This window comes from Arachis ipaensis, chromosome B10, assembly GCF_059453495.1.
Source record: "Arachis ipaensis isolate K30076 ecotype BB chromosome B10, ASM5945349v1, whole genome shotgun sequence".
Taxonomy (NCBI): domain Eukaryota; kingdom Viridiplantae; phylum Streptophyta; class Magnoliopsida; order Fabales; family Fabaceae; genus Arachis; species Arachis ipaensis.
In genome coordinates this window covers 7650946-7666423 of record NC_142435.1, presented here as the reverse complement: position 1 = coordinate 7666423, position 15478 = coordinate 7650946, and the positions used below count along the sequence as shown (strand labels likewise).

Sequence of the window (15478 nt, the reverse complement as noted above, 5' to 3'; positions counted from 1 at the left end):
CTCTCTCATGGCCAATAATTGTACATTTCATTGCAACTCCTAGGGAAGACGACCCTGGAGCTAAATACTCTCGGTTTATATTTTGTATTGGATTTATTATTTGATCTTGGGAATCAATTGTTAGTCTAGACTATACTTTCAACGATGGAATTCTATTTTGTGAAAATCTAGACTAACAATAGTTCTCTTATCAGTTTCTCACACCAAGCTACTGCATCAAAGCCTTGCTCGTAAATACCCGACGATTCAGCTGTATGTTTCAGGCGACAACATTTTTTCTGGCAATCCGAAGAGTTTTCACAGCAGTCGACTTGGGAGCCATCTTCTCTGCACGACATCAAAGTCGGATCATGGTAGCTACCAAAACACATCAACAAAACTTTATCTACAAAATGAAAAAGAAGGCTACCTAGTTCGAATTGAAGTTAGCTTGGATTTTCTAAAAATTTCTTGGTATCCAGATAAGGAACTCGGCCCCAACACTCCTGGAACAAGCCGAATACGCTCTCCTCAACCTCATCTAAGTCATGCAAATTATACTTAACTATTACGAGGTGTTCTTCCTAGTACAAAGGAGAAAGAGGCTCATCTCTCTCACCCAGAAAGAAAGGTCGGACACCCTCAACAGAATGGATCTTAAAAAAATAATTTTTAAAGTCATGGAAAGCATCATCAAAAATGGCAAAAACCTTCCTCCCATGAACAACTCAGAAGAAGATCCATCCCTGTTTCTTGGAGTTGAAAGGTTTGGTGAGGACAAAAAGATAAAAGAAGACCTTAAGAGAAGGAAGGATGTCAAGTTCCTGACAAAGAAGTTGATATATTTTCAAGAAACTCCAAGAATTAGGAATTTAGGATGCAGTTGGGAAGGGACAACATTACAGACCTTAAGGACCTTAGATTCAAAGTCGAAAAACAGAAAGCTAACTTCTAATTTTGTGAAAAAGCAATCATACACATAGATGAAATGACGCTCTGACTTATCAAGTCGGGGAAAATAGACCCTTTCTTCTTTAGGATCGACAACTACAATTTTGTATGTTTTCTAATCCTCTCGTTTAAACATAACCTATGATGCCTACGAAAGGTTTCAGCAAATAACAGGGGCGGGAGTAAGTACACATATATCTACCCAAGTCAGGTCGGACGGGACTTTACAGGACATGTTGTGAGCTTAGTTCTTACAACTCTTCGTATGCCAAACAAATATACGGATACGAAAATGGTCCCATCTTTAATGGAAAACATGGAACCATTTGGGGGAAACATAAAGTAAAACCCCACTCAGTTTCTCAGTAGCAACAACAAAATTTTAAGAAAGAAGCAAATTCTCAAATGAATACGACACAGAACCATCAAATAAACAAAGAATCATTGCGAAATCAACAAAAATGAATTCAAAACCAGAAACATATTATCTAGCCAAGAATAAGGCGCAGAAAATAAAAGGGAATGGCAAAGACCAACCTTAATTGGAAAACGAAACAAAGCACACACAAGTAGCAAAACACGAACATATCTCTCAAAAGCTACAGACAAAGCCTTCTAAGCCTCAAGATAGAGAAAATCTTGAAGGACAAATGGTTGCAGAAAAAGAAGTTGAAGATATTTGTGGAAAGAAAGAAATGAGTGCAAACGTTTTCAGAAGAAAGGCGAAAAAGAAGAAAGAGAACTGAGTTTGAGTATTTATAAGACACTAGGGGAAAAGGGTGATTTCACGACCCCTCATTTATGGCGCACGGTTACCAAATAATGTGTGCAACATATGAAAAGATGTAATGTCTTTTAATTTAAAACACGTCGAACACTCGACGTGATCTCGGAAAGGCGGTCTGTCCAACCTAAGGCACTAATCTATAAGGAATAAGTTTGATCCACGAATACTTGGGTCTGACCTTGTAAAGACTGGACTTGAGCAGGGCACTGTTCATACCTTAACCCAAAGACAAAGCCAAGCCCAAAAAGAATAAAATTCCACACAAGGATCATGCCTCCTCTACACCTACTCGACCTCAAAGAGGTCGGGGGCGACGACGACAGTTCAGCTATTTGAATAAGTAAGCTAACTCCTAAGATATCTCCCACTTATCTAGAAGGGAGATATCAACAACTTCCCTACAAAAAGGAAACAGTTATCCAGTATTAAAAGTGGAATTATTTTAAAAGGTGGTTATTTTTTTTACTATAAATATATTGACACACTTAGGTATATTCAAAACCCAATCTACTAAAAACCTGTTTAAAACCCTTTCTAACTTAAGTATCGGACTTCTTTACAGGTACCACCTCCCATCTCTTCACGAAGAAATTGAACGACAGTACCTCGACACCAACAGAAGTCAGACGTTGTCTAAAAGAGCCTAAACTTCACGTTTAGGCCCAAAAAACTACTCTGTTTCAGGTACCACTAAAACAACAACCATTGAGATTTATATTAAATAATATATGTGATCAAGATTCATGGAATAAAAATGATATGCAATTATGCACACTAATCATGGAAAGTTCAGGAAACGCCTGAAACGAGTTCTTCCTTTTTTTTAGTTTAGAAAAGATAAAAATGTCCGATCTACCCAGCTGAAAATGTTGCATCATATAAAATGACATATGTCAACTGACAAGCCATTTTTTATCTCACAAAAAATAAAAGCTATTTTTTTTTCAATCCTTAGCTAAACTTAGTTCACAGTGGGGTTTTATTTTTTTCTTTTTTTAATTTTGTTTAAAATTAGCTTTTTAAATGCATATATGTTATCATTAATTGTATGGGATTGAAAGCTTATTAAAAGAGTATGAAAAATAATGTTAAAATTCTTAATTTTGCTCGTTTTTTATTTATCTAAAATTTTTTTAATTTGTGTAAAATTTTAAATTTTATTATTTTATATATAATTTTGATATTTCATTGACAAAATATATATATATATAGTCAAATTTTGCAACTTTATGTATCAAAAAAAGAAAATATTTTACTTAAATATTTCGTTTCTATATAAGTGAAATATCACAAACTGAATCAAATGAAATAAAATCGAAAAAAAAATATAAATTTTATCTTTTGTGTGCACTTTTTAAATAGTTAAATATCATAACAAAAATTTGGATCAAATATATATATATATATTATTTGTTAAATAAAAAATATTTTTTTATTTATAAAACTATAATATTCATTATTTTTATTATATTTTTAAATGATTCAAAAAGACTTATTTATAGTTCATATTTTTAAGAGGGTATTTTTTTGAACGATATAAACTTTTTTCTCCACTAAATGGAAAGCCATAATACCACTTTTGTATAAATAAAAAAAAATCATTATTTTGGCATTACAATTTTTTGTGATTGTTGCAAAATAAACTTTACAATATTTTAATATTATTAAAAGGTTTATCATTTTGTGTCCGCAAATAGTTAGTTATTTGGTTTTTTTACTAACAAATTTTTTAAAAAAATCTATATTATCAGAATATTCTAAACTGAAATTTATTATTTATATATCCTCTTTTATAATTTATATAAATTGTCACAAGACAAAAAATGTTATTATCACAATTTACAAAAAAAAATTATATTGTCGTTTTAACACGAGTAAATAGTCATTTTTTATCATAAAAAATTTGATTGGTGACAAAATTAACCATAAAAAAAATTAAATTGATGTTATATCTATGAAAGATTAATATCGTTTGACAAAAATATCCAATCGTTAATTTTTAAATTAATTCCATTAAAAATTTTATAAAATTTGTAAAATACTATTTTCATCACCTTCTCTATCCCAATATTTTAACCTAAATGATTCCATCATACAGCCTTAATTACAATCCTTAGCCCCTCACTTCACTTCCCTCGTTCTTTCTCACTCACCACTTTCAACCGCTTAATCTCTCAACTGCTACTCTTGATGGCTCAGCCTCACTTACTCAATCACAGCGGCAACCTCATGAACTGGCACATCCGAGATATCAAAGCAAATGCCACCAAAAAAAATTCTCTGATGGTGAGTCCCAAATTGACAGTAACTTGCTGGTTTTGACTTCACATAGTAATTTGACGACGTTCGAACCCGAATGTATGGACCCTCGCTGGCACCGTTTGTTTCTTTAGAATTCTCACTCTCTCCCCTCTCACCGCCTGCATTCTCCTTACCTCCGCCGTCGTCGGGCCTACGGGAGGAGGGTACTGCATCATATCCGGTGGAACACTAGCACTAGCACCTTGGCCTCCAATCTCTACCCGCGGTGGTGGATTGTGATGAACGTGAACAACTGGCGGCCGCATACACGCAGCGAGTGAGGCTATAGTTCAGGAAAAGGCATACAATGTGGATGCATCTGTAGCGGTTCCATTGTTCCTGGCTCAGCCACATCCAATCATCTCCAACGCCCTACCATATCTACTTTTTCTCGCCACCAACGTCTGACTGCAGTGAGTTTTTCTGTTCTGAATTTAGTATATTGTACTAATTTTATGTTAAAGTGGGGATGGAGATGTGAATATGTACATTGAGGGATGGTCTTAATCATTGAGAGTTTGGCAAAGTGGTGAGTTGCTTTGTCAGTGTATGCTTGAGTTGATTCAAATGAGTGAAGGAGGTCTATAAAGATGAGAGTGAGGGGGTGAATTTTGGTTCTTATTTTGAAAAGTGGTTGAAGAGTAGTGAAAATAGAAAAGGTGATTAAAAGGGTATTTTGAGAATTTTATAAAATTTTTAATAGAGTCAATTTTAAATTTAACGATTGGATATTTTTGTCAAACGATATTAATCTTTCATGAGTACAACGTCAATTTAATTTTTTCATGATTAATTTTGTCAGCAGTAAAATCTTTTATGGTAAAAAATAATTATTTTCTCTTTTGACATAAATCATGACAGAGTAGTGTGCTTTAAAATGTTGGTAGGTCCCCAATTAAGTAGGGTCCACAAGTTAAAAATAAAAAAAATAGAAGAAAGAAAGTGGCTTTTAGGCCAGAGAGAGAGTGTGTCAAGTCTCTCATTTTTTTTTTGAAACAGAAACAAAAGAAACCGTGAGGGAGAGAGAGGAAAGTTTTCATCGTCGAAGGAGAAGAAGAAAAAGAAGGGAAAAGGGCAGTTAAAATATGCTCCGATTGAACCGGTAAACTTGCTCCATTTCTTATGAAATTTTAGTATGTTATTTCTGGTGTAGAGATGAACATTATGATATAACTTGCTAGTTGTATTGCCTTCTCTTTTGTCTGATTTGAGATACCCACTTTTGTGAAGGGTTTATATTAATTCCATCAGTTTTGATGATGTATTTTGTTGATTGTTGATATCCCCTAATGTCACTAGGAAGACTGATTGTGTACCCATTATTTTAATAGTGGAAGATTTTACTGGATTAGGTCCCGTGGATTTTTTTTCCTCTTTTAGGGATTTTTCCACGATGAAATTCTGGTGTTTGATTATTTAATTTCTTCTATTATATTTGTTGCATGGAGTATATTTGGTATTGCTTATTTAATCGCACAGGTTATGGGAAATTATTTTGGTGCTTCTGCTGCTAGACAGGTTCTTATTGAATCTTAATTTTTCCAACAAAGTGGTATCAGAGCCTTGGTTGTTTATCTCTGTGCTGATTAAATGAACGAAAATACTCATGGACTAAATATGATCAAATTGAATTCCCAAAATTACTCAATTTGGAAGATCCTCATGGAAGATATGTTGTATAGCAAGGACTTATATGATCCTATGGAGGGGGATAAATCCAAAGGTACCAAATCTGATGCTGAATGGAAGAAGTTGAATTGGAAGGCAGTTGCTTTGATTAGGCAATGGCTTGATCTTAGCATGTATCCACATGTTGACACCGAAACAAATACTGAGAAGATGTGGAAGAAATTGAATGAGTTATATGAGAGAAAAAATGTGCAAAACAAAGCATTCTTGATTAGAAAACTTGTCAATATGAAGTATATTGAAGGTAAATCAATGCCAGAGTACTTGAGCATTTTTCAGGAGACGGTGAACCAACTGACAAATAATGAAATCACTTTGAATGATGGGTTACAAGCCTTATTGTTGTTGAGCTCTTTTCTTGATAGTTGGGAAGTTCTGGTTGTGACACTGACTAACTCAGCTCCAAAAGAAAAGTTGATGTTAGCAATAGTTAAAGAGAGCATGTTGAATGAAGAAGCCAGAAAAAGAGAGCGAGGTTTGATTAATGCCTCCTCCCAATCAGAAGCACTTGTTTCAGAGTCACGGGGGAGAAGTCAAAGTAGAAAACCTCACAGTTCTGACAAGTTAGAGAGTCAAAGCAAGTCAAGAGAAAAGTACAAGCCAAGAAAGGAGTTCATTTGTCACCATTGTGGCAAGCCGAGGCATATCAAGAGGTATTGTAGGATCTTGAAAAGAGAACAATCAAGGGAAAGAAACAAAGACAAAGGTAAAGATAGTGATAAAGAAACTGCTGCTATTGTTTATGAAGATGTTCTTATCACATATGATGAAAATTATGTGAATCTTGTCTGTGATGATTCCATTTGGATTATGGACTCTAGTGCCTCATGTCATGTCATTCCCAAGCATGAATTTTTCACTTCCTATACTGCTGAAAATTTTGGCAAGATCAACTTGGGAGATATATAAAGGAGTGTGTGATATCATTGGTATGGTGATATGTTGCTTTAAACCAACATAGAATGCAAGTTGCAGTTGAAGAATGTTAGACATGCGCCAGATATGCAGTTCAATCTTTTTTCAGTAAAGGCATTGGATCAAGAGGGGTATTGCGCTTCATTTGGTAGTGAAAAATGCAAGATTACCAAAGGGGCTCTCATTGTTGCTAAAGAAGACAATAGTCTCACTACTCTCTACCAATTGCAAGTAAAGTTATGCAAAGAAGAGGTGAATGTAGCTGATGATTCCTCTTCTGATTTGTGGCATATACGTCTTGGTCACTTGAGCAAGAAAGGACTAAGCATTTTAGCCAAGAAGCATTCACTTCCAGTGAAAGGTATAACTTTAAATACTTGTACTCATTGTTTTGTTGGAAAACATGCTAAAGTATCATTTCATAGTTCTGGACCTCATAGGAGATCACATGTTCTAGATTTAGTTCACACTGATGTTTACACTATGGATGCTAAGACACTAGGTGGTGCATCATATTTTGTTACTTTTATTGATAATTATTCTTGAAAAGTGTAGGCTTTTGATTTGAAATCTAAAGACCAGGTGCTCGATATCTTCAAACACTTTCATGCAAGTGTTGAAAGAGAAACAAGAAGAAAACTGAAATGTGTTTGAGCAGATAATGGTGGTGAATACATGGGTCCATTTGAAGAGTATTGTAAAGGACATCGGATCAAGCTTGAGAAGACGGTTCCTAAGACTCCTCAACATAATGGAGTTGTAGAGAGAATGAATCGCACTATCAATAATAGAGTCAGGTGTATGCTCTCTCATGCAAAGTTTCCTAAATCCTTTTGAGATGAAGCAATGAGGACTGCAGTAGATTTGATCAACCTTTCTCATTCAGTTCTACTAAATGGTGATGTTCCAAAGAAAGTTTGGAGAGGGAAAGATGTCTCCTATAGTCACTTGCGAGTGTTCAGCTGCAGGACTTTTGTTCATATTCCAAGAGATGAAAGGTCCAAACCTAATGGAAAGTCAAAGCAGTATATCTTCATGAGTTATGGTCACAAAGACATTGGTTATAGATTATGGGATCCGGTGAGCAAGAAAATAATTAGAAACCAAGATGTGATTTTTCTTGAAGACCAAACTATTGAAGACCTTGAGAAGACAGATAAGCCAACAATAACTATTAGACTTCTGCTGATGATGAACCTCGTCCTTCCACTAGACCTCCTATTGATGGAAGAGATGTACAAGTTGATAATGATGGTGATGATTTACATGATGAACCTACACCTCAACCTGAGGTACTAAATGCAAATGTTTCACTAGATGTTGAAGTTCCACTTGAACCACCAGTTGAACCTGAATTGAGAAGATCTACTAGAAATACTCTCCTCATGAGTATATGATGAACATTAAGACTGGAGAGCCAGAGAGCTACCAGGAAGCTATGTCTGATGAGTATAAGGAAGATTAGTTGAAGGCCATGTAAGAAGAAATTAAATCCTTGCATGAGAATCATATGTTTGAATTGGTGGTGCTACTGAAGGGTAAGAGAGCATTCAAGAATAAATGGGTGTTTAAATTGAAAGCGGATGAAAATATCTCACGGCCAAGGTATAAAGCTCGATTGGTTGTGAAAGGCTTTGAGTAAAAGAAAGGTATTGATTTTGAGGAGATTTTTTCTCCAGTTGTGAAAATGTCCTCTATTCGAGTTGTGCTTGGATTGGCGGCTAGCCTGAATTTAGAGGTTGAGCAGCTTAATGTAAAGACTGTATTCCTTCATGGTAACATAGATAAAGAAATTTATATGGAGCAACCAGAGGGTTTCGAGGTTAAAGGAAAGGAGCATCTTATATACAAGTTGAAGAAGAGCTTATATGGGCTGAAGCAAGTGCCAAGACAATGGTACACAAAGTTTGATTCTTTCATGGAAGGTCATGGGTATAGTAAAACTTCTTCTGATCATTGTGTATATGTTAAGAAATTTTCTGATAGTGATTTTATAATTCTCTTGCTTTATGTTGATGACATGTTGATTGTTGGTTATGACACTAAGAAGATTGAAAGTCTTAAGAAAGACTTGAACAGATCCTTTGCTATGAAGGATTTGGATCCTGCAAAGAAAATCCTTAGCATGAATATCACTCATGATAGAAAAAATGGAAAACTGTGGTTATCACAGCAGAAGTATATTGAGAAGGTTTTAGAGAGGTTTAGCATGAGTAACTTCAAACCTGTTAGTACTCCGCTTGCTAGTCATTTCAAGCTGAGTTCGTGACAATGTCCTATAAGGAGAAAGAGAAAGTAGAAATGAAGAAGATTCCATATGCATCTGCAGTTGGCAGATTGATGTATGCTATGGTTTAAACCATGGCGGATATTGCTCATGCCGTTGGAGTTGCTAGTCGATTTCTCTCTAATCCTGGCAACGAACACTGGCAAGCAGTGAAGTGGATTCTCAGATACCTTAATGGTACTTCTAGAGTTTGTTTATGCTTTGGAAGTGTCCAACCTGTGTTGGATGGTTACACAGATGCGGATATGGCTGGGGATCTTGATTCAAGAAAGTTTACTTTTGGTTATATGATGACTTTTGCAGGGGGAGCTATGTCGTGACAATCTCGACTTCAGAAATGTGTTGTTTTGTCTACTACAGAAGCCGAATACATTGCTGTTGTTGAAGCTTCTAAAGAACTCTTGTGGATGAAGAAATTTCTACAAGAGTTAGGCATCAATCAAGAGAAATTTGTATTATTTTGTGACAGTTAGAGTGATATCCATCTCAACAAGAATCCAACGTTTTATTCCAAATCGAAGCACATAGAGGTGAGGTATCATTGGATACGTCAAGCGCTTTAGATGAAGTCATATGCACTTGAGAAGATCCATACTGATGATAATGGTTCAGATATGATGACTAAGAATTTACCTACAGTGAAGTTTGATTTCTGCAAAAAGAAGGCGGGCTTGGTAGAGCAATTTATCCCCACTTGAGTTGGTGAGGGGAGATTTGTTGGTGGGTCTCCAACTAAGTGGGACCCACAAATTAAAAACAAAAAAATAAAAGGAAGTGGCTTTTAGGCCATGGAGAGAGAGACAGAGAGTGTTAAGTCTCTCATTTTTTTTTGAAACAGAAACAAAAGAAACCGTGAAAGAGAGAGAGGAGAGTTTTCATCGACGAAGGAGAAGAAGAAAAAGAGGGAAAAAGGGAAGTTACAATATGCTCTGATTGAACCAGTAAACTTGCTCAATTTCTTATGAAATTTTAGTATGTTATTCCTGGTGTAGAGATAAATATTAGGATATAACTTGCTAGTTGTATTACCTTTTCTTTTATCTAATTTGAGATACCCACTTTTGTGGAGGGTTTATGTTGATTCCATCCGTTTTGATAATGTATTTTGTTGATTGTTGAGATGCACTCAAGGTTTTGAAAACCGGATCGGTCATTAAACCGTTTTTGTTACTGGTTCATTGGTTTACTAGTTCAACTGGTTCAACCATGATCCAACCGGAAAAACTGTTTTATAATAAAATAATAAATAAATTATAAATAAACATTCTAAAATATAATTATAAATAAAGGTATAAAAACACTCTAAAGAATCATTGTCCAAGGTTTCTAATTTTGATGACAAACAACTAAATGCTGTTAGAAAGCTTCTCTGAGATGCTTCTCCTTCTTCATTTACGGTCGAAAGCGAAGATAGCCTCGCTGAGTTGAAAGTTGCTTCCTTGCCTCCAACTAGATCAAATTGTAACCAAAATTCAGAATAAACAAGAAATAAAAATACATCAATTAAGAGAAAGGCTTCAATTTTAGTTTTTATCTATTTTTTATTTTGTGCTAGAAACTTGAAATTGTATTTCCCTACTTCAAAAACCATACATTTTTAATTTAATTATAACTAGACCATGAGTTACCCTAAAAACTAAAGCTTCAATAAACAAACTATATCATAACAGCTATGCAAATAAAAAGAGCAACTAATTATGAAAAAGAAAAAACAACATGAATATATGATTACATGAAATGAAGTGAGGAAAGAATTAAACTGAACTATGTCTAGTAAACTCCTGAAATGTGTCTAGTAAACTCTTGGGTACCAAAAAAGACCAGTAGTTACATTCAAAGAATTAAAAGAGGAACACATGAAGAATTCAAAATAAGATCACATAGAAATATGCTTGGTTTAGTAACTTGTTCCTGCCATTCAGGTCTCAACTACCTCAATATTGAATTCTACCTCAATTTTATTTAGATAATGTACAAATCATGCTTTTAAAAATCTTTTAATTCAATAATACATACTTGATACTTCTTCCACCATGTGGCTCCCTTTCTACCAACTTGGACACCAAGGAACCAAAAACATCAAAGCATTTTATTGCTAACCAATACTTCATCCTAGCCATAAATATTACTACAACACTACCTACAGCACAATAAATGCACCAAAGGTCAACAATTCAACAACAATATTGAAGTGTACGAGTAGAGACATATACTGAGGTATAAACTTGGATCATACCTGATCATGGAGGAGTGACAATAGTTTATCAGTATCACTCTCGGATAAGCCATTCTCAGGAGTAATCTATAGCTTCGAACACTTGAAGGGATACCCAGGTAAGCATCTATAAAGAAAAAGACACAAAAAAGCCAATTTAATATCAATTCACCATAAAAAAAATTAAAAAATAAACAAAAATAATAACAAAAACTATCTTAAATCCTGTTGAATGTCAAACCATTAACATCTACATATGAATTGGCAACAAAGGTGCAAAAAGACGATAATGCAGTAATCAAATAATCAATTATCACAAGACCTTCAATAATCAGCAAAATCACAACACACAAAACAGGAACATAGCAGAACCAGAGCTCATCAGTAATCAAATAATCATTGAACAGGACATAAAAAAATGCAGAAGAAGTGAGCAGTGAACTGACCTTTGAAGTTTGGGGATCTGGGCTCCGGGGCTTGACGAACAGACGGAGGCAGTGGCTCGACGGACAAACGAACAGCAGCTGAGGCTAGGGTTTTGAACTTTTTCTTTGGTTGAGAGGACTTGAGGTTGAGTTGAGTTCTGGAGAGTGAAGAAGGAGAGAAAGGGGCAAGGGGATCTCAGCGCTACCGAAGCTTTGTTTTTTATTTTTGTTAGAAACGAAACGGCGACGAGAGGACAGCGCGCAGGATGAAGACGATGGAGGATGGATGCCGAGTGAGGAAGAAAAGACCGAAGTGTGAACAGGGGGTTGAGGACAAGACGAAGAGAGAAGCCTCGGACAACCACGGACGGCGGCAATGGTCACTCACTCCATTCGGCGACTGTGGAGGCTAGCTAGGGTTTTCTTTCTTTGAATTGAGGAGAATGAAGGAAGGAAAGTTAGGAACGAAATGGGGCGCACAGCACAGAGCAACGCGTTCTTGTAACTGAAACAGCGTCGTTTCTGGAAAACCGGACGGTTACCGATTCGGTCGAACCGGCCGATTTTTGGCCGATTTGGCGGTTCGCTTCCGGTTCTATGATAAGCGGTTTTAAGTAAAGAACCAAACCGTTTATATTGTTGGTTTTCGGTCGGATCGGTTCAATCGGTCGGTTCGGTCCGGTTTTCAGAACCTTGGTTATGCACTAGTGTTATTAGAAAGACTATTTGTGTATCCATTATTTTAATAGTGAAAGATTTTACTGAACTAGGTCCCGTGGATTTTTTGTCCCTCTTTTTGGAGTTTTCCCACGATAAAATTCTGGTGTTTGATTATTTAATTTCTACCATTATATTTGTTGCTTGTAGTATCTTTAGTATTGCCTATTTAATCGCATAAGTTGTGAGAAAATTATTTTTTGTGCTTCCGCTGTTAGACAGATTCTTATTAAATTTTAATTTTTCCAACAAAAAAATACATAAATTACGGTGATCTACCTCTATTTTCTTATAAATTTAATATTATTCTTTAACACATAAATAGTGAAAAGGGTAATGAATTTACAAAATTGTACATAAAATCAATAATCTAACGATCTATGCACAAAAATAAAAATACTCAATAACCTTGACATAATTTATATGCATAAAGTAAACACCAAAAATTTTAGATCGGATAAATTAGTTTTTAATAAATTGTTGTTCTCTAGAAGCTTTTAAAAATTACTCTCACCAAACAGATTATTTTTCTATTGTTCTCAATTAAATTTTTAATATACTTATTGGACAAATAAATTCTTAATAAATTTTATTATAAGGTAATTAAGTTTCCAAAAATGATACTTTAAAATTAGATTTTTTTTCAAATAAACGACGGAAGGTCAATATGTTCCATGGAAGTAATTCACGAAGACTTTTAAAAAAATAAAAATTTTAAATTTGTTAAAAACCAAAGCATCCGAGCAATTCTTTAAGAATCAATTTAAGTGTTTATTTATCCAATTAATAACCAAAAACCTAACACATCAAATTTTATTGAATAAAAATAAAACAAAATATAAAACACATTACTATGAATAATTAACATTCTTATATAAAAGTAACATTCATCAATTTATATTTTGTTTAAAAATGAAGCATTACGACAATAATTTTCATGTGTATATATATAAATAAAATGCATTATGATTTTTTTCATTTGAACAATTTTTACGTGTTTCATTTAAATTATGTATTATCGTTTAATATTTTTTGTTATTATAAATTTATGAATGTTATTTTTTAGGAATGTTTTTTATGATATATATTCTTATAGTTTGTTTAAAAATAAAGCATTAGGATTTAGGATAAGTGTATAGTCTGTGCAATTTCAAAACCATAATATAATCTTCCGTGAAATTTGCGTCTAATAAAGTGGTTTGGCCATCAGATATCTTCAACCTGTGCAGTGCTCGAATCTTCTGGTGCTGGTATGTGTATATATAGAGAGAATAAGTTGATATTCGAAACCCTAGTGGCTCGCCAACAGCCCCTTCTTTCTTTTTCCTTTAACTCTCCAGTACTTTACCCTAATTCTAGCTTTTTGCTGCCGCAGCACCACCGTACAGTGGTGATCTCGTTGTTCGATCAGAGAGAGTGATGGCGGAATTGGATGCTGCTGAACCAACAAAAACGAAAAACGGAGCAGGTTGAAATGGCGGAGGAAGCGTGCCTTTGCCTTGTTACTTATGAAGAGTTGTTCGTGATCAAACTAAGCAATTTAAAGAAACAAGATGATGTCAAAGATTGGACTTGTTTGTTTCCACCACCAAAGATCGAGTTCTCTTTGCAACTTCCAGAGACTGATTTGTGTCCTTTCGAGTTCGACTCCAAGATCTATATGGCGGTGTCCAGCTCACCGCCTCTAAATCTCGGAAGGAAACCCGGCTGCTGGCGAATCTACGAATTCAAATTTGAGGAGCGCAGAATTGAGCTTGCGGAATCACTGGATGGTGTACCCGCCCCTCTTTTCCGGTCATCCATCGCAAACACCCCAGGCTCAGGCGATGTTTACTTCTATATAAATCCACTGGTCATAGATTCTGGATTTTACGTTCTTTGCCCTGATTCTAGAGTTTGGAAACAGTTAAACCCTCCTCCGGACTACTGTCAGCGAGGTACCAACTTTGCCATGTTCGTCCTCCACAACACCGTCTTTCTTTCATGGTTCACGGGGAGGGGGACAGACTCCTATTTGGCCCACTTTGACCCCATAAAAGAGACTTGGACGGTTGAGCCCGACTCTGATAACAATCTTTCGAAATTCATAAATGATAGGTACAATCGTTCCTGTCGTGCTATTTATCCCCCACAAATTTCTGTGCCCCTTCTGGATCTCGGCAGCAACTACGCCGTTTGCCTTACCCATGATAAGTATGTGGATGGACCTCCTCTTAACACACCTTTGGAGAAGGTGTTTGCCATTTTGGTTAACCACCAGAATGGCCGCGTCGCATTATATCAATACCTTGATGTGTTTTTTTGAGGGTTTCCAACCTTGGATGACAGATAGGGCCATAGTCAATCTTGTTGACCTTGGCAACGGGAAGGTGTGTGCAATACTCTCTGCTGAACTATCGGATTCTGAACTATTGGATTCAGGATCCGAATCATTGGCGTCTGCTTCTCAGTTTTCACTCTGTCCCTGTTGGAGGACTTTGCAGCATTACAACTTGACAGTGGGGCTCCTCCCATGGAGTGAGATTTCTTAAAAGTGACTGTCCATAGGAAGTGTGTCTACATCATGAAGAACTGGAACCCTGCTAATTATATGTGCCACGCCTTTGTTTGGCCACCTACTAAGGGTCGAAGATTTCACCATAGCACACAGTAATATAGTAACTTTTCTTGTTATTTCCTGTGGCTTTTTATCGTCGTTTTTAATAGGACTATGAATGAACAATGAATTAAATATTAATGTCTTTGAGGATTATGATCTTACTTGAATTGTGTCTATATTCTCTTTAGCTTAAAATCATCTATGCTTTTTGAAATATTTGCACTATTGCTGTTGGCATTCACTTGTCTTAGTGAATTTCGAAGAAGTGACGACAGAAATAAGTGATGACATCTTGCTTATGCTTTTTGAGATATCATGGTTTCATTCTATGTAGTATGTTGTTAACATAAATAAGTGATGACCCTACTTGAATTAACAAGTCATTGTTTTTTCTGGGATTTTGGATAAATTCTAGATTTTACTTTTCTACCATGCCCTTGATTGGTTGTTATGATTTGATTTCAAGATAAGGTAGCATTGAAACTCATCAAGTTATCATGTCTCTCTTTCATTTTCAGTTAACATCTATGTATTCGCATATGTGGAACCTTCTAGATTTCAATTTAGAACTTGGGAAATATATTTACTTTACAAAATTTATTAGCATTGTTGC

General features: G+C 35.3%; 1 protein-coding gene and 1 long non-coding RNA gene across 3 annotated transcripts; one reads left to right on the top strand and one right to left on the bottom strand.

Moving 5' to 3' along the window:
- Positions 1-10160: 10160 nt before the first annotated feature.
- Positions 10161-12010, bottom strand: LOC107621667 (uncharacterized). Of its 2 annotated transcripts, XR_001615881.3 has the most exons (4): positions 11571-12010; positions 11146-11251; positions 10926-11049; positions 10161-10358 (listed from the first exon to the last, which is right to left on the bottom strand). It is a non-coding gene; the product is annotated as an uncharacterized LOC107621667 (long non-coding RNA). The 2 variants fall into 2 exon arrangements; XR_001615882.3 differs by lacking the exon at positions 10926-11049.
- A 1370-nt stretch (positions 12011-13380) lies between these two features.
- LOC107624135 (uncharacterized) lies at positions 13381-15026 on the top strand. Its single transcript, XM_016326597.3, has 2 exons — positions 13381-13516; positions 13642-15026. Exon 2 carries the CDS (start codon positions 13699-13701, stop codon positions 14569-14571), a length of 873 nt encoding a protein of 290 aa, XP_016182083.2. The 5' UTR covers positions 13381-13516; positions 13642-13698; the 3' UTR covers positions 14572-15026.
- Positions 15027-15478: the final 452 nt, after the last annotated feature.

Coding starts and splice junctions, on each gene's coding strand:
- LOC107624135 (XM_016326597.3), top strand. CDS start 13,699: ATGCTGCTGAACCAACAAAAACGAAAAACGGAGCAGGTTGAAATGGCG.